The sequence below is a fragment of the Formica exsecta genome, unplaced genomic scaffold, assembly GCF_003651465.1.
Source record: "Formica exsecta isolate Colony F162 unplaced genomic scaffold, ASM365146v1 scaffold167, whole genome shotgun sequence".
NCBI classification, from domain to species: domain Eukaryota; kingdom Metazoa; phylum Arthropoda; class Insecta; order Hymenoptera; family Formicidae; genus Formica; species Formica exsecta.
The window spans coordinates 37,128-56,009 of NW_021848985.1; the positions used below are offsets into that span (position 1 = coordinate 37,128).

The window sequence follows — 18,882 nt, forward strand, 5'->3', positions numbered from 1 at the left end:
TTTTGAGTTATTTTATATTTTAATCTGACATATTTTGATATCTTATTGTAATATTTTTATTATGTACAGAATAATGAGACAAGTCAATTGGTATAAAAAAATAATTGTTTTTGAGAAAAAGTATGTAATTATTTAAATGTATTTTTTTAACAATTGGTTTTTTTTACACTAATTAATTTGTCTCATTATTCTGTACATAATAAAAATATTACAATAAGATATCAAAATATGTCAGATTAAAATATAAAATAACTCAAAAAATACTTAATGAAAACATACTTTATTATAGAGTTTTGAAAAGGTCTCGACAAGGGCTATAAGAATATGCAATAAAAAATAGAATTTTCACTTTATAAAATTCAATGTGACCTTGATATGACCTTAACAATGCCACCCAAGGTCTAACTAATATTCCTACCTTCTTTCCCCCTCAAAACCAAACAACTTTTGTCTAAAAGGTTTCCTTCTAAAACTTACAGGTTTTGAGATATTTGCTTGTTAAGATTAAAAAGACTCACCCTGTATAGTGTATGTATAGGGTGTCCCAGTTTAAAGAGCACAGGCGAATATTTCGAAAAATATGAAAAATACGGAAAAATGTTTCAGACAAAAGTTGCATGGGTTGAGGAGGCCACATGATGAAAATATGGATTTGACCTTCAGTGACCTTTTCAAGGTCAGGACAATGTAATCAATGTTTTCTTAAATGGAACTCTCTATTTTTTATTGCATATTCTTGTAGCTTATCTCGAGAAGAGTTTTTTTTCAAAACACTATAATAAAGTATTTATACTCGCGCGAATTGGTCGATCTTTTTTAATTAATTTCTCAATAATTATTACAAAAATCGCAAAATGGTAAAAGACTTTCATGCTCAGTTTAACCCGCTCTACCTGCACATTACGGGCGGGGCGATTATTATCAGACACCTTGTATATACAGGGTATCACATCCCAAAGCACCCTTGACAACGCTCGTGAGCAGATAGAGCACAATAAACTGAACAGAAAATTCCTGTACCATTTTGCAATTTTCGCAATAGTTATTGAAATATTAATTAAAAAGGATTAACGAATGAGCGCGCGTTTCGCGCGGCTAGACCGTAGGACGTATGCTCTAGGCATGCCAGCGGCGAACTTCGCACTGTCGCACGACAATAAAAAGTTTGGGGGCCCCGCGGCAAGAGTCGGGGTACGCGCGACCAATGAGCGGCCATTAATAACAATTATTAAATGATTTAGATAAATAATGTTAATTAAATGCTTGCCAAACAATTATAAAAAGAATTAATTATTAAATATTTGTTACGTCCAGACTCGGGGAAGGATGAGTCGACGGAAGGGCGCAACAACTATCTTTTATTGTCCCGAAATTAAACGTCTCGTGGCGTTTGGAATCGGGTCGAACGAGCAATAAAATGATTTTACTGTTAAATTTAGATTCTGACTGGGTGATACAATGTCATGATTTAATTAAATAAATAAAAAAAAACATGTGTGTGTGTGTGTGTGAGTGAAAAAGGAAATATGGAGTCATGGAGGGGGGAATGAAGGGAAATATTTTAGTTACTCTAATCTTGGTAGGATGAAGCGGATTCTAAGTCGGGTAGCTCATTGCAGAACTCCTCTATAGCTTTTATGAAATCTGCTTCTGAACACTGTGAGGAAGATGGGGATGAATTGTTCAAAAGGATGGTGGATAGTAAGGAGAAGGAACGTGGGGAAAGCGGAAGTTCGGTCGCAGGAGTGATATAGTCGGGGAAGTAGATGGGGGAGTAACTGGGGGAGGAGTATCTTGGCGAGGAAGGGAGAGTAGGTTCGGTGGATACGCGTAGTGGATCTTTTACATGCGTGTCGCAAAATTTGCAGTTTAACGGACGGCAAGTCCTCCGACTCCTGCGAATTGCTATTCGGCTGGATGTTATAGTATACGTAGTACCGAATCTGGTTTTCACTACGAAACCAGAGTGAGTGTAATGTAGCGCTTATTTATTGCGAGGGTTAATGGTATAAGTGAAATGGATGAATGTGACTTACTTTTTATTTCGAAGATGGAAGGTGCAAGTTTTATAGTTAGACTGGCTTCGTGCCTTGTGGGTCGCTCTGGTTGCGGTTGACCAACGATGATGCTGGATGAGGACACTGGTATAACTCTATTAACTCTGATTTGCGTATCGCGATGCCAAGGCACTTAATAAGACTATGTCGAAGCTGGAGAGCAAGTACGTAAGTGATCGTATGTCCCTTCGAGTCCTCTTTTTATATCTCTCTTTTCGGGGTGTATTCTAATTTCTAAGAGTGGGAATCTTCCAAAACTTTAACGAATTAAAAATTGTGCCAGTGTTCTCATTAGGCGGGGTGTTTCTCCTTCTTTTCAAATTTTCACTCATTATGATCGTCGATTGGTGATCAGTTCAGAATCCCTTGAGCTCTAGGTTTCCCTTACGCCCGTGATCTGATTAGACAAAGTCCAACTTTCTGTCGTTACTCAATGTGACGTCACAGAAGTTTCGTCATTATTGATTTAGTTGTATTCATCAGATTTTTCGTGAGAATTTTATTATCTTTTTGGTATCAGCTTTTTATTCCGCTGGAGAATTCTACTGCGAGGGTATCTACTGGTTTTTATTTATTTTTAGGCGACCGGCGCGGTTTCGTCACCGGTCTCTCGCGTCTTTCTCACGGTTACTCGTAGATATAGATATTGATAAGTGACTAAATGTTTAAGGAATGTGTGACGCAAGATGTTCTATTTACCGAACGACTCATTTTTATTACCGATCGCTTATCATTGCCGCAACTTCGCGGAAGGGAGGAATCGTGAAGTCGCCAGGACGTAACATATTATTATTATTATTATTATTATTATTTTATTATTATTTTTAATTATTTTTTCACATTTCGTGGAAAAGAAAACAATAAGAAAGATAAGAGAATTTGATGCTGCAATAATATACTTACGAAAGGAAACGATCGAGAATCAACCGTGAATTTACGATCCTTCATCAATGTAAGATTCATAACTACGGTACAAGACAATAAGAAATTAGAATTGTGAATGCTGAAAATGAGATACTTATGAAAAAGAAACATAAAGAATCTATCGTGTGAATTTACGCTTATAAGCTTTCGTTAATTTACTATTCACAATTACTATAGAAATCAATGCAATCGTTTTCTATCGGTTTCTTTTGGTTCCTTCGTCAGGGTTGCGACAAATGTTCGTACAAGAATATTCGAATACGCATATCGAAGAGAGTATAAAGCCTAGTATAAAATCCGCTAGTATAAAATCATAAACGTTTCCCGCTTTATGTATCAAAATAAAATATCTTATTTTGATACATGAGGTAACGATTACAACTTGTAATCGTTGTGTTCTGCTTGAGATGGTTCTACTCATATTTTTCCGAAATAAAATTATTTCGTAGCAAAAAAACGCTATCGTTTCCACACCACCTTGAGGTAGATAGCTTGTAACGGTTCATCTTTCCCGACGCCGCGGATCAGGCTCGCCGGTGCCAGGATTCGAGAGAAGGGAGAAACTCGAACTTACTCTTCCTTGGTATAATGAAACAGTTTATTCCGATCGAACAGTCAAAGCTATATTTACAAAGCGGACGTGCAAGAGCGGTGCGCACTAATGCTCGCAGGAGCGGCGTGATGTAAGCGGGCGCATGCAAGCCTCGAGAAGCGAGCGACGATTATGTAGACGAAGTCTAGGTGTTACATAAGAGAATGCGGTCGCGGTATTTACAAGCAAGCGGCAAGTCTTATGTTAGTTGCTACATGGGATACACAGAAAAGCGGGACAGCACGAGGGCTTAGCGGACGCGGTAGTTACTGAAATATCTACAAGGCAAGATAATCAGAGTCGGACGCGGTATTTACAAAGAATGAGTGACAACAGGTCTTACTTTCTATCTGGACGCGGTATATATAGAACGGTATTACAGTCTAGGCGCCGTCCCAGCAACTGGGAAGCCCGGCATAACCATGGGAAGCCCGTGGCCTGGTTTAGCGGAGTCGCAGGATGTGCCGTCCCAGCTTCCGGAAAGCCCGTGACCTGGTTTAGCGGAATTGCAGGATGTGCCGTCCCAGCAACCGGGAAGCCCGGCCTAACAACGGGAAGCCCGGCCTAACAACGGGAAGCCCGTGGCCTGGTTTAGCAAGGATGCGAGATGCAGAGCTGCCAGTTCGTGGGAAGTGGGAGCCCCCACCACTTACCGCGGGACTTACTAACACAGACGTAGTCGCTACGTCATAGCCTGTACGTAGATGTGCTGTTCCAGCAACCGGGAAGTCCGTTGCCTGGTACTAGCGAAAGTCGGTTACGGATCAGGAGTTGTGCGAGACAGGACTCTGGATCGGGAACTGGTGCTGATGCGTTCGCCGGGCCGCTTTATATACCCGGCGGACCGGCGGAGCGCACCGGCCGGTCTCCCACTCACGCGATTCGGCGCGTGGTGGGGCGGTCCCTACGGTGAGGTTGCGACACGGGTGTGAGAGCTTAGCGGCGCCCATTCGTATGAACGGGATGGGAGAGAATCGAAATAGGCAAGCAGAAATTTATGAGAAACCAAGACTTAACAAAATAATAATATATTAACAAGTTTAAGTGGTTGAAAAGAAAATAGAATAATTTCGAAAATTTCGGCCTGTTCGTCTGCCTCAACGTGTTAACGTGGCCGAGCGCAAGAGTATCGCGTTTCACGGAACGGGCAAGTAAAGATCGATTATACGGTGGATGCGAGTTCCTGACGTGCGGAGCGTGTTCAGGCCTCGGTAGCGACGAAAAATCCCTTAGATTTCGATACAGATAACCTGCGCTCGCCCACAATTATAAAGATGTTGTTCAAGACGGAATACAAAGGCGCTCGTATAGCAGCCGTTATTCGCGACAGTAGTTTGTAGTGCCGGGATATAATCTCAATATCGTTATTTGGATCTGGCTCTTCTCTAACTTCCGATTTTACAATTATTATGACGACAGCAAATGACGGGCGCTGCGCAGAAGAGAGAGAATCGTAATTACGCGACTAATGTGACGCAATTATCTGAGGATACTACAATTCCACGCAATATAACAATTGTATAATATCGATAAATTCTCCAAATAATCTGTGAAATACTGATTACCTAAAATATACCGGAAATACAACACTTACACGGCAGGCGAGATTTTCACAATGCACGAGATATATTCAAGACGCGAAATATCCGCGGTATATGAGCTCGCTGCAAGACAATAATCAGACACAAAAATGATAAATCAAAAAATACAAATATGACTGTCGGCGGCGAAGTTCCTGGGAGAGAGAGTACTTACACGATACAAGGAAGGCCCGGATAAGCCGGTTTGGCCATGCTATTTAATCTGAAATGCGAAAGTACGGCAAAAATTCGGAAAAGACCAGAGTAACTTACGACAGCGATGAATAAACGGCACGATTCATCCGAACCACAACTCGGACTTAGCGGCTTTACAGCAGGACGACATCTGTCTCATCGGTTTCCAGCTTCTAGCGCGTGGTTTGCCTCGTAGAGATAGTTTTCACTATGACTTTCGCTCTATAAGCTGGTCCGCCGAACAGTGACGAGCGGAAGGTAGGAGATACGTCGGCATATTAATTTATCAGTAGGCCACTTGTGGCGTTTCCGGATCTTCAGGATCGTCGCGTGATCTTGTTGTTCCTTGCAGCCCTCGTGATATCGATCTTATGGTCCTCAATAGCGTCTTTCCTCTCGCCTCTCCCTTTGGGACGTGGAGGACATTTTTCGGCAGCGTACAGACTGATCCGGACCTCTTCTGTCCCTTCGTGACTCCGGATGGTCTCCTTCTCGATTGCATTATCGATTTTGGATTTCATCCGGGTCGGAGCTCCGGACTCATGCACCGGACGCAGTCCCATACCTCCGTGTCGGGGTTCCCATGCAAGTAACATGCGGAGGGTCCCTCCCCTTCGGCATCCTCGTATCCTGTGGGCAGCGGTTTTCTTAAAATGCGACAGCGACTACTCTCTGTCATGATTAAATAGGTGATCTCAAAAACCATGATGCCATTACCTGGCGTGCTCCGTGTATGTCGGATCGGACCTTTACTCGTCCTGAATGTTAACCTCTCGTGCACTCTGCTGTCCTCGGATGAGATCTCGTCACTCTCTCTGCTGCTTATCGCCATTAAGCTAATTCTCTTAGATTATCACAAAAAAACGCAACAAAATCGCGAGATTGCGTCCGAACCTCTCCTTAAATCGAGAGAACGGAGGCGTGCGCGACCGTACGCAGCCGGGCTATTCCCCCCTTGTGACGGACGATCAAAGACGTCACGTCACAATATATATAATATACAGGGTGGCCCTGAACGTTCCAGCCAGACTTTGAGATCTTATAAGGATATGACGAAATATTAATATATACAGAGTATTAAAAAAAAGAGTTCAGACTTTAAGGGCAGTACTCATGAGGGGAAAAAGTCCGAATAAACATGGTTCAAAAAATTAATATTGTCAGAATTATGAATAGTTCTTCAACAACGAACTATCTTACCATTTCTTCAGCCAAAAGAAGAATTTGTTTTCCAAAAGAAGAAAAAAGAAGAACTTTCTTCAAACTCAGAGTTTACAAAAGGTTCGTTCTCACGATGGGGCACTTTATTAAAGTGAATCCTCTCTCCTCTCACGAAGATGCTTTATTAACGTGAGTCTCTTTGCCTCTCACGATGGAGTACTTTATTAACGTGAGTTTCTCTTGCCTCGCATAATTTTTTCTAAACCTGCAGAAAATATTTTTTTTATCCTACTCTTAGCGCTTTTCGGAAACATTAGTCATAAAAAATTAGTAAATAAATTTTTCCAATAAGTCAAGGATAATTTTTTATTGCATCATTTTTCAATGATTTTTCAGATTAAGACCCATATCTCCGGAATTATTTAAATTTCGATTATCATGCACAAATTTGTTTTATAAATAATTAGAATTATCTTTTCTTCTTTTTATGCTGATAAATTTGTAGTTCATTTACTTTATTAAGTTTTCAGTTATTTAAAAATTTAGTAATTTAAAAATCATTTTCAAACGCTAAATTTATATTTTTTTCGTAACTAAAACTTTGGGAATAATAATTATGGCTGATTATATACTTCTTCAGAAATTGTTGACATGTTGCTTATTCTCGATAAAAGTGTCATAAAAATTACTATCAAGCTACTGCACTTTACCAAGCTCAATATCCAAATAAACAACATTCGAAAAATTTATGCAGTTATTCGAAATATTGAATTAAAAACTCGCGAGAGTCGCTTAACACGCAGGAGATCAAATCAAGTCTATCATGAAAATGATGCATGTGTTGCGCCGCTCAGGCTACAATGAGACTGTTGGGATGGTCTAAGGATTCGGTTCATCTTTGGACTCTGAATGTCGAAAAACGCGAGACAAAGTTCCGTGCAATAATGATTAATTTTGCAGCTTACAATATCTGCTTGGCGATGCTTCGTAGTAATAGAATATCGGCGTCAGCGGAGTCTCACTGCTTTCTTCGTGTTTAATTGTCAGTATTTAGATTCGGAGTACAGTCCCGAGGTACTCGTTACCTCTGTTTTTATTGTCTAAATGTAGGTTGATTTTCGGTAGTAGATCGCGATGTCTTAATTGTATATTTGCAACGAATTGCATGTCTTGCATTTAATCGCGGTTTCGGGAGGGTGTGCAATGGCTTATGAAATGCTGATTTCGTGCTGCGCTCCTTTTAAATTTTTTAGATCATAATTACGTTATTAGATTTCGAATTACGACACGTATATTTTCCGTCTTAGTAGCTATTTATCTTAATCCTCATATTAGTAACAAATGACAAATGAAAAAACAAATAGATATACCGAGAGCAACAATTCTGAGAATTTAAAAAAAAAGTCAAGTATCATTGATGCCACATAACATTAAGGCAAGCTCTTACTCCAGACGATATGAAATCATATATGCAGTTTTGTCAAAGGACAGAAGAAATAATAAGAAATGAATCAGCTTTTTTTATAATGTTATGTTTTCTGATGAATCAACATTTAAAAATACTGATGAAATAAGCATAATTGTCATTACTAGTCAGATATTAATTTTCGTTGGTATAAACAAATAAATGCTCAACATCGCTGGAATATAAACGTTTGGTGTGACATTATCAATGGTCACCTAATAGGTCCATATTCTTTTGATGAAAATGTGAACAGAGAGAACTTTTTGGAGTTTCTAAGAGATAAACTTCCAATTTTGTTTCAAGATATTAATTTATATATAAAGTAAAGAATGTGAATTCAATTGGATGGGGCGGGACTACATTATGCACGAATTGTAAGAAACTATTTAAAAAGATATTTTAATAGAAGGTAGATTAGACGAGGTGGATCCGTACCATGGTTCGCGCGATCGCCAGATTTGAATTTGCTTGACTTTTATTTTGAGAGGTATTTAAAGAATGTTGTCTATGAACAGGAGTCAACAACTAGAGAAGACATGATCAAAAGAATTTAAACAGCTTGAGGAAACATATTACGGGATATATTATTACAAACTGTCACACATTTCCTGCAGAGAATTGCGTTATGCATTCGAAAAAATAGAAATATATTTGAACATCTTCTGCAATAAGTCTAGGAAAAATCATGCGAAGCAGGAGGACTCGTGTTTATAATGCACCCTATCGTGAGAGACAAGGAGACTCACGTCAATAAAGCCCCCTACAGGAAACAATAACTACTACATGCACGCTGTTGTTTCTATAGCGCTAAAAGTAGAATTAAAATAAAAAATATATTTGAAAAATTCAAGGTGACTCCGAGCTGAGTTTGAGCTCAGTATGTCAAAGTTAACTAAGGTCATCAACTTCTTTTTGTCTCAAACTTAATTGCTTTAAGATAATGGATTAACTAAACGTTGACCTGTTAACTTTCAAGTTTTATATTTCAGCAATGTTTTATCGAAAAAAGGCAAATACATAGCATTTTGAAAAGTCTTGAAATCAACTACAAGAATGTGAAATAAAAAATGGGAGTTTTAAAGGTTTTAAAATATCCCAGTAAATTAAAATAAGCTGCATATATTGGATGATTGCATAAATTCGTGCCCGATTTTCATAGATGGCATTAAGTTACTGGTATGTATGTATGTATGAAGATATATACTATTTGATTTTAGGTGTTTTATCATCCGATGGTTACTGCAAGCCTTTTGATAATGCCGCAAGCGGTTATTCGCGTAGCGAAACCGTATCGGTGCTATATCTTCAAAAGGCAAAAAATGCTAAAAGAATTTACGCTACATGTAAACATATTAAAATAAACAGTGATGGTTACAAAGAGGAAGGAATAATGTATCCATCGACGCATGTTCAAAGCAATTTATTGACGGAGTTTTACAAGGAGTGCGGAATATTACCATCTTGCCTAGATTACATTGAAGCGCATGGTACTGCTACCAGAGCTGGCGATCCTGTAGAAGTGAATGCTCTCTATAATGTTTTGTGTAAAAACAGAAATACTCCGTTGATGATGGGCTCCGTAAAGTCCAATCTTGGTCACGCTGAACCAGCCAGTGGTTTTACTCAAATCGCTAAGGTAGACTAAATATAACTTGTATCTATTATAATGTTTTTATAATAAGGGAAGTATTATAGGCAATTTGAAGTAGTAGGCTCTAATGATGAATATCTTGATGAAAGAAATGGGCTAATTGAGAGCCAGGCGCGGTTATCGAGGCACAGAAAAAAATTATCCTTTGTTGAATTTTGTTTATTTGGAACGTTTTGGTCCTTGGTTTGGATCCTCTTCAGCAACTACAAATTCTATAAAACATGACGCGTGGAATCGGATAAAAACCATGTAAATTTCTGATTATTATTTCGCATTTTTGTTTGTTTTTTTTGGTTCGTTTGGTCTAATATAATTATAAAACATCTCGGGCAACTGCGTACATAAACGGATTCTGTCATGCATCTCTTTCCGCGTAGACTTCAACAACATTCGCGGTGGACGGACGAATAAAGTCTATTTCCGGTTCCTGCCATATGGGACGAGTTTATTTCGCTCTGGAGACGTACTGGGTATGTCGTCTCTCCGTGGCGGTCGGCACTGCATTCATTGAGCGAGATTCCAACATCGCTCTGGAGTCGTATAAACTGTGTTAAAGTGGCATAAAGTGTGAGGTCTGAATAGCTCAATGGTAAGAATAGTTGCCCGGAAAGCGAAAGACTTGGGTTCGATTCCCGATTCAGCCACTCGTACTCCGCATATTTTTTCAAATCCGCAAATATTGTTTTCTAATAATTATATGTCGGGCTGAAAGAGTATATAAATGCCCTACATAGATACAACAGTTACCGCTGCCACGGAAGAGATAGTTGCTTGGTACATGCCTCCTGCCGCCTCAAATCCCCCCTTACTTCAGTCAGTTTATACATGAACGTCTAAAAACTCATTTAACACATTCAACAACAAACCTAAGAATACAACGAGTAGTTATATGCACTAATAAAGAGGTATATGCACTAATAAAGAGGGGGAAATAATTACATACTTCAACATACCTTACATTCCGAAATTTTCCGAGCAAATCATACCCGTGGTTCGTGATTTACAAATGAAATTGTCTTACACCGCCATGAATAAACTTAGACAATTCATTCGAGTACAAAAAGATTCCTTACCAAATGAATCGCGAAAAAACATAGTCTACAAGATCTCTTGTAAAGACTGCGACGCCTCATATGTAGGATAAACAAGCTTTTAAAAACGCGAATAGCGGAGCATCGCAATCACATTAATAGACACACCTCACAACAGTCGATTATCACCATAGGCTTAACAATCACGAATTTGCATGGGGCAGAATGGAAGTCTTGGATGAAGAATACATACGGAAGGCGGATGACATTGGGGATTTTTATAAAACGACAAATAAACTGTTTAAACTTACAAAGCGACACAGAAAGCTTGCATCACGCATATCTCACGTTAATTGACAACCTAGCAAAAATGTAAAAACAGCGCTCGTCGACATTATCATCAATTTACGATACAACAACCGTTAGAACTTTTTGTTTATAAATATATCCGTCATGCTAGGAGACAAGTCGATGTAATTTTTGTTCAAAAATTAACAGTTAAGTTGCGTTCGGCGTGGCACATGGCAGCATCGTGGATGGATGGAGTAAGTTGTCTCATAAGCTAATACCGGTTAGAATACTCACAGTCTAACGCTCTTATCTCATTTATAATTATCAAGGTGTAGAACACTTATTCGTCCGTCCACCGCAAATGTTGTTGAGGTCTACGCGGAAAGAGATGCATGACAGAATCCGTTTATGAACGTAGTTGCCCGAGATGTTTTATAATTATATTAGACGTAACAACAAATAAAAATGCGAAATAATAATCAAAAATTTATACGGTTTTTATCCGATTCCTTGCGTCATGTTTTATAGAATTTGTAGTTGCTGAAGAGAATCCAAACCAAGGACCGAAATGTTCCGAATAAACAAAATTCAACAAAAGATAATTCTTTTCTATCTCCCGATAACCGCGCCTGCCTTTCAATTAGCCCATTGCTCTCATCAAAATATTATAGGCAAATTACATTACGAATATAAGACAAGTGGTTCTTATACATCTTATATTGCAAAAAAATCTCTCTATCCATATAACATCGACATACGATAAATATACATCTTCCATGACATGGAAATAATATCCTGTATGTAAAATGTCCGTACATTTCATATACATGATTTAGATGTACATTACAATATACAGGGTGTACCCTAAAAAGTGGGAATATTGCAATGAGAGATTCAGGACACAAAAATAAGAGAAAAAATTCATATAAACATATGTCCGATATGACCGTGTTTTCAAGTTTTAGCTTGTTTTATTTTTCAACAGAATTAAGATAATTACGGTTACAGGAAGTGCTCAAAATGACTACCTCTAACTTGAATACAGGCTTCAACACGTCTCATCATAGATTGTCTGACTTTTTCAAAAATTCCGGGTATTGCTTGAATTTCCCGGCAACCATCTTCAACACGTTGACGAAGTATCTCGACGTTGTCAATGGGTGTTTTGTAAACAATGGATTTTAGATGCCCCCACAAGTAATAATCGATTTGGAATAATCGAGTGGATTCAGGTCTGGAGAGCGAGCTGGCCAGGCAATAGGACCAGCACTGCCTATCCATCTACCAGGAAACCGTTCAATATCTTAACTCTATTGGAAAATAAAACAAGCTATAATTTGAAAACAAGGTCATATTGGACATATGTTTATATGAACTTTTTCTCTTATTTTTGTGTCCTGAATCCCCCATTGCAATACTTCCCACTTTTTAGGATACACCCTGTATATAATATGAAGATTCATTGATGTATTTTATATGTACATATAGTACATGTATGTAAATTATATGTGAAGTGTAGATACATAATGTATATACATAATTTGTATATATTTTGTTGTACGTAATATGTATATACACAATGCTGTACATTATATACTTCTGTGCTAATTCTTCAATGTTATACATCACTTACATTGCACAATCTCTAGATACATACATTGCACATACATAATTTGTATATACTTTGTTATACCTAATATGTATATACATTGCTGTACATTTTATATATATATATTATGCAATTTTTACATACATTGCACATACATAATATGTATATATTTTGTTACATATAACATCTCCCTCTCTCTCTCTCTCTCTCTCTCTCTCTCTCTCTCTCTCTCTGCACACCGTGCATCACACATCGTCCTCCCGCGCCACCGCGCTCTCGTCTCTCTCTCTCTCTCTCTCTCTCTCTCTCTCTCCCGTGCAGCACAGAACATTTCAAATACATTACAGCAATGTTACAATCTTGCAAGTTGCAACGCAACATTGTAGAAACATTACAGGAACATGTCACTGTAATATTTCATGATAAATGTTATTGCTACATTCTAAAAACTTTTCAAAAAGCAGTATTCAGCCGCCAGTTTATTTACCGTTATGCGACGCGCGATGCGTTATTCATCTCGTATTTGAGTTTTAGTCATGAGAATTATATAATTGTTTGCAAAGAGCAATTAGCAAGAAATTAAAAGTGTAATAATTATTTCTATGAGTTTAATTTCTAATACAATCCCAACACAGGGAATTCAGATATTGGATTGTTTAGAAGTCGGACAGATAAATGTCCGAAGAAGTAAAAATCATCCGTTTTTTATTATCTTACTTAAGATGTAATATAGCGTCTAATATCCATATAAATAAAATTTTGAACTTTACAAATTAAATTATTTAAATTTAATCATTTTATTATTTATTTAATTGCATTACTAAAAATATGCATACATGCTAATGTTGGTATAACGTTTCCTTATAATCTTTCTAAAGACGGACATCGTAATGTTGCCACAATCGTACAGCAATGGTTCGCAACAGCTTTGCAATCTTTCAATGAAATTATTATAATTATAATTATAATTTTTTAATAAATTAATGAGATGTTTGCAGTTAATGACATTAAACGCGTCATTATACGGATAATTTTTGAATAGATACAAAAATAATAATAAAACTATAGGTTGTTATATATCTAATTAATTTTATTGATTTTTAAGGTGATAATAGCATTCGAAACGGGTCTTATTCCACCAAACATCAATTATACGTCACCAAGAAATGATATAGATGCTCTTGTAAATGGAACTATCCAAGTGGTTACAGAAGCAATGCCACTTAATAATGGTTACATAGGCATTAATTCTTTTGGCTTCGGGGGGTCCAATGCTCATATGTTACTAAAATGGAATATCAAACAGAAAGTTAACAATGCAGCACCGAGCGATGGCTTGTCAAGACTTGTGACATTGTCCGGACGCACTGAAGAATCAATAAACTTGTTTTTAAACGATGTTAATAGATATTTCAAAAGCAACATTATTTTCAATTATTAGAAAATATATTTGTTACTGTTTTAAGAAAATTGTTTGTCTTGTAGGTCGCTAATCATTCGACAGATGCCGAATATATTCGTTTACTACACGATATCCATGCAGATAATATAGAGGGTCATCCATGGAGAGGATATATTATATTGGACACTTTGCAAAAAAATTCAATAAAGGAGATCAATAAGGATGAAAATAATAAGAATGTAAAAAGACCTATTTGGTTTATATTCTCTGCCTTAGGCGCGCAATGGCCAAGGATGGGTATATATAATATATTCAATATTTTACGTTTAACATATGATAACATATTTAAATGTGATGAAACGATATAATTCCTAAACTAAAAATTTGTCAGGTCGAAATTTATTAAAATTTCACGCCTTTGCAAAAGCTGTAAAAATGTGCGACACTATTTTAAAATCATATGATATAAACATCATGAACATTTTGACAAATGAAGGCGAAAAAGCTTGCGAAAGCGCTTTACACACACTTGTTGGTATCATCGCTATTCAGGTAAAATAGTATAAATATACAAATTTATATGAAAATTATTGTATATTAACAATGTGAATCGTTTTTAAATACTATATAATTATAAAAATATCGATATAATTCTATAGGTCGGCTTAGTAGATCTTCTAACATCTTTAGAAATTACTGCGGATTACATGATTAGTCATTCTGCTGGTGAACTTGGTTGTGCGTATGCGGATAAATGTCTAACTATTGAACAAACTATTTTATCGGCATACTTTATTGGGTTAGCTTGTGTCGAAGGAAATGCGATTCACAGCTCTATGGCAGTTGTGAATCTTGATTACGAATGCCTCAAGAATATATGTCCAGCGGATATTGAAATAGTTTGCTACAATAGTCAAAACAGTAATATTGTAAGTGGGCCCGCAGAATCCATAAAAGAGTTCGTGAAAAAATTACAGGTATCATTTTTTAATTTAATTTTTAATCAGATTGATCTTCTGATTGATCTTTTTTTATTTTGAAAATATTGAACCTTAAGTTTTAATTTGTTTCATACTTGTTTGCATTAATTAACTACGTTTTGTCAGATTAATAACATTAACGTGAAAGAAATCTCCTGCGATATACCATATCACAGTCATTATCTCGCATCCGTGGAAACTCGACTTTTACATAATTTGAATCAAGTAATACCACGGTCGAAAAAACGAAGTTCAAGATGGATCAGTACCTCCATACCTTGCATCGAATGGTCTAATGAGATATCGAAATTATCTTCAGCAAATTATCATACACATAGTATACTAAATACTGTATTATTTGAACAAGCAACAAATTTAATTCCAAATAACGCCGTGACTATCGAAATTGCACCAGACGGCGTTCTGCAACATATCTTGAAAGAATCCTTACATCCAAAAGTGGCGAACATCGTACTGACTCAGCGCACTGAGCAAAATACCACCGATGTAACTTTGCAAGGGATTGGAAAACTCTACAATTGTGGCTTACAACCGCAGATCGCTAATTTATATCCGCCAGTGGAATTTCCAGTTAGTCGAGGCACTCCTATGATCTCTCCATCTATCAAGTAAAATACAGTGTTATAATAAATCTTGTTACATGTTGTTTATATAAATGTTACGTCCAGTGGACTCCATAATTCTTTTCTTTTCCACGATTCGAGCACATGTATAATTTTAGAAACTATAAACTTCAAAAATGTATTAGGCAAAGTATAGCAGGCGAGTCGCTATCATCTAGAAAATATCAATTTAAACATCATAAAATAGTAAAACTTCTGAGATTGCAACATTCGGTTGGATACAAATTTCATATTTTATTGCCGACCAGACGATAGCAAGGCGAATGTTTGAAACATACAGCGTAAGAGCGATTCTCCTGGTTGTTGACTTACTTTTCACACTTGATAGTTTGTTCGACCCGAGATATACGAGGTCTGATCAAAAAGTATCCAACCTTATTTTTTTTGCATCAACCAGCTGCAATCCGGTAACGGGACTAGCGCAGCATGCAACCTTGGATCTTACTGCACATGCACGATTTTTTGCCAGACTGCGCAGTCCTTTAATTGCTGCTAGGCAGCCGTGATAGTTGCACGTGTATTCGTATATTATGAAATGTGACAGACTCATATGTGCAGTAGGTCCAAGGTTGAATGCTGCGCTAATCCCGTTACCGGGCTATTGCTGGTTGACGCAAAAAAAAAAAAAAAGATTCGGATACTATTTGACCTCATGCATCTTAAGGCATATGATTTTAGGAAATTCTTGTTACACCCTTCTGACGATCTATTCCTCCTTGGATCTGGACGTAACATAAATGAGAAACGTTTAGAGATATACAAGCATGTATATAATATACATACGCAAGGTTTTAATGCTGGTTTATAGATGGGATCATTCTGAAGATTGGTTTGTGACAACCTATCAATCACAGAAGCATATACAATTCAGAGAAAGACAAGTCGAAATCAATCTCAACGACGAAAACTATGATTATATGGTCGATCATGTAATCGGCGGAAGAAATTTACTACCAGCGACAGGATATCTTGCGCTCGTTTGGGAAACTATCGGCATGATGAAAGGAAAGATATACACAACTATGCCGATAATATTTCGAGATATAAGCTTTATTCGTGCTACTCACTTATCGAATAATGTAAAATTGACGATTACTATACAGGAAGGTATTATGAAAAATCATTAAATTATTTCGTAACAGTAACGTTAAAGTAATATGATCTCGCAATTATGTGAAATATTAAATATAAAAATGTTACAGGCAGTGGAAGATTCGAAATTATTGAAGGAGATAGTGTTGTGGTAATAGGTACAGTACATACTGTATCGAATCCAGAACAAGAAATGATTCCGACCAATCTATTGCCGGAGGATGACAACAAAAAAGAACATATGACTGCTCGAGATATCTACAAAGAGCTGAAATTACGCGGTTACCAGTACAACGGCAAGTTCCGTGGATTAAAAAGCGCATCTATTTCAGGCAACAAAGGACATATTGCTTGGGAAAATAATTGGGTAACATTTATGGATACCATGCTGCAGCTGTATATTCTTGGAAACGATAGGGATTTATATGTTCCTACGAATATTAAAAAATTGGTGATCGATCCTGCGCTTCACTTGTCAAAGCTGCGGGAGATAACGACAGAAGAGGATAAACGTATGTTCTTCATTAATTGAAAATTTAATAATTAAAATAATCAATAAATAAAGATCTAAAATAAAAAATTTTTAACAATTTAAAGTTAAATAAATATTAGAAACATTATATTTTACTCATTGCATTATCATTAATATCGTGTAAAGGATCTTTGTAGCGAAATTGTTATTTCAATTCAGTCTCATTACAGAATTATCAATACGGATATATAGAGAAATAGGCGCAATTATATCTGGCGGAATAGAGATTCGAGGTGTTGAAGCTACTGTAATATCTCGCCAGAAAATAACTCAGGATCCCATTATCGAGGAATACATATTTGTAGCTCATCATGATCGCGTGAAGATTTCTTTAAGCGAAGCGATCCAAATATCGGCGCAACTCGCGTTGGAAGATCATCAGATCATTAAAGTAAAAGCCATTGAACTAATAGAAGATATCGATAATATAATGTTGGAAGAATTATCATCTTTGTTGCTGATTAAAACTCTTAGTAATATGCCGCTAATACAGGCAGATATTACTTTATTAACATCATTGAATCGTTTCAATCCAGTAGAATTACCACAAAATGTTATAATCGCAGATTTAAACAAACCATCTATAGATGATAAAGTCTTAATAGCTATCGGATTCAACCTCTTGACAAAACAACAAAATTCATTAGAAAAACTTTTGCCGTTCGTAAGAGAAGGTGGTTATCTGTTGACACGCGAAAAATGCAACATAATTAACTACGACAAATATTTGCGACAGTATGAATTAAATGTTATTCTCGAAAAGCGCACTGAGACGGAATTAATCGTGCTTTTAAAGAAAAAAGTTCAAGTAAAGAAAACGGCTGTCGTCTATATAAATAATGACAACTTTAATTGGCTCGAAGACTTAAAGTTGCTTATGAACGATGAGAATCAACTTGATAAAGATAGTAGAATCATAATTGTTGGAGAGGCAGACCTTGAGTGCGGTTTGTTAGGCTTTGTTAACTGTTTGAGAAAGGAGTCAGGCGGTGAGCTTGTCAGAGGTGTACTTATTCAAGACCAGAAGGCTCCTAAATTTTCTCTGCAAAATCCCTTTTATAAACAACAATTGCAAAAAGACATGACTATCAATGTTTTGCGCTCTAATAAAACCTGGGGATCTTATAGACATTTACATCTGCCGCGTCCAGAAGCCAAACCGGTACCTACCGCTTACGTCAGTCAAATGGTATATATAAATTTTTGCAAAGATTTAAATAGTGTATCAATAAAACTATCTATATATGTATGCGCAATAATAATTATATTTTTATATTATGTGATATAATAACTTCGCTATTTAAAATTTCGCTTTATATATATGTCGTATACAGGGCGAGTCTTTTTAATCTTAACAGGCAAATATCTCAAAACCTGTAAGTTTTAAAAGGAAACTTTTTAGACAAAAGCTGGTTCTGAGGGGGAAAAGAGATAGGAATATTAGTTAGACCTTGGGTGGCATTGTTAAGGTCATATCAAGGTCACATTGAATTTCTTAAATTGAAACTTCTATTTTTTTATTGCATATTCTTATAGCCCTTGTCGAGACCTTTTCAAAACTCTATAGGGTGTCCCATTTTAATGTCTCACCCCAAATAACTTTTTTATTTTAAATTGTAGAAAAAAATGTTTCAGACAGAAGTTGTATGGTTTCGAGGCGACCACATGATAAACAT

The 18,882-nt window shown here is 36.7% G+C and overlaps 1 protein-coding gene across 3 annotated transcripts in view; it reads left to right on the forward strand.

Annotated features, from left to right (window-relative positions):
* Positions 1-18,882, forward strand: part of LOC115233254 (fatty acid synthase-like) — a 35,192-nt gene that overhangs the window by 8,558 nt on the left and 7,752 nt on the right. For 2 of the 3 annotated variants that reach the window (XM_029803560.1, XM_029803559.1), the window contains exons 4-12: positions 9,192-9,610; positions 13,662-13,955; positions 14,042-14,255; positions 14,350-14,510; positions 14,618-14,935; positions 15,065-15,567; positions 16,391-16,689; positions 16,785-17,186; positions 17,377-18,395. In XM_029803560.1, the coding sequence (XP_029659420.1) occupies positions 9,192-9,610; positions 13,662-13,955; positions 14,042-14,255; positions 14,350-14,510; positions 14,618-14,935; positions 15,065-15,567; positions 16,391-16,689; positions 16,785-17,186; positions 17,377-18,395 (3,629 nt within the window). Of the gene's footprint in view, positions 1-670; positions 677-9,191; positions 9,611-13,661; positions 13,956-14,041; positions 14,256-14,349; positions 14,511-14,617; positions 14,936-15,064; positions 15,568-16,390; positions 16,690-16,784; positions 17,187-17,376; positions 18,396-18,882 lie in introns of those variants that run through there. The other variant, XM_029803561.1, reaches the window with a different exon arrangement.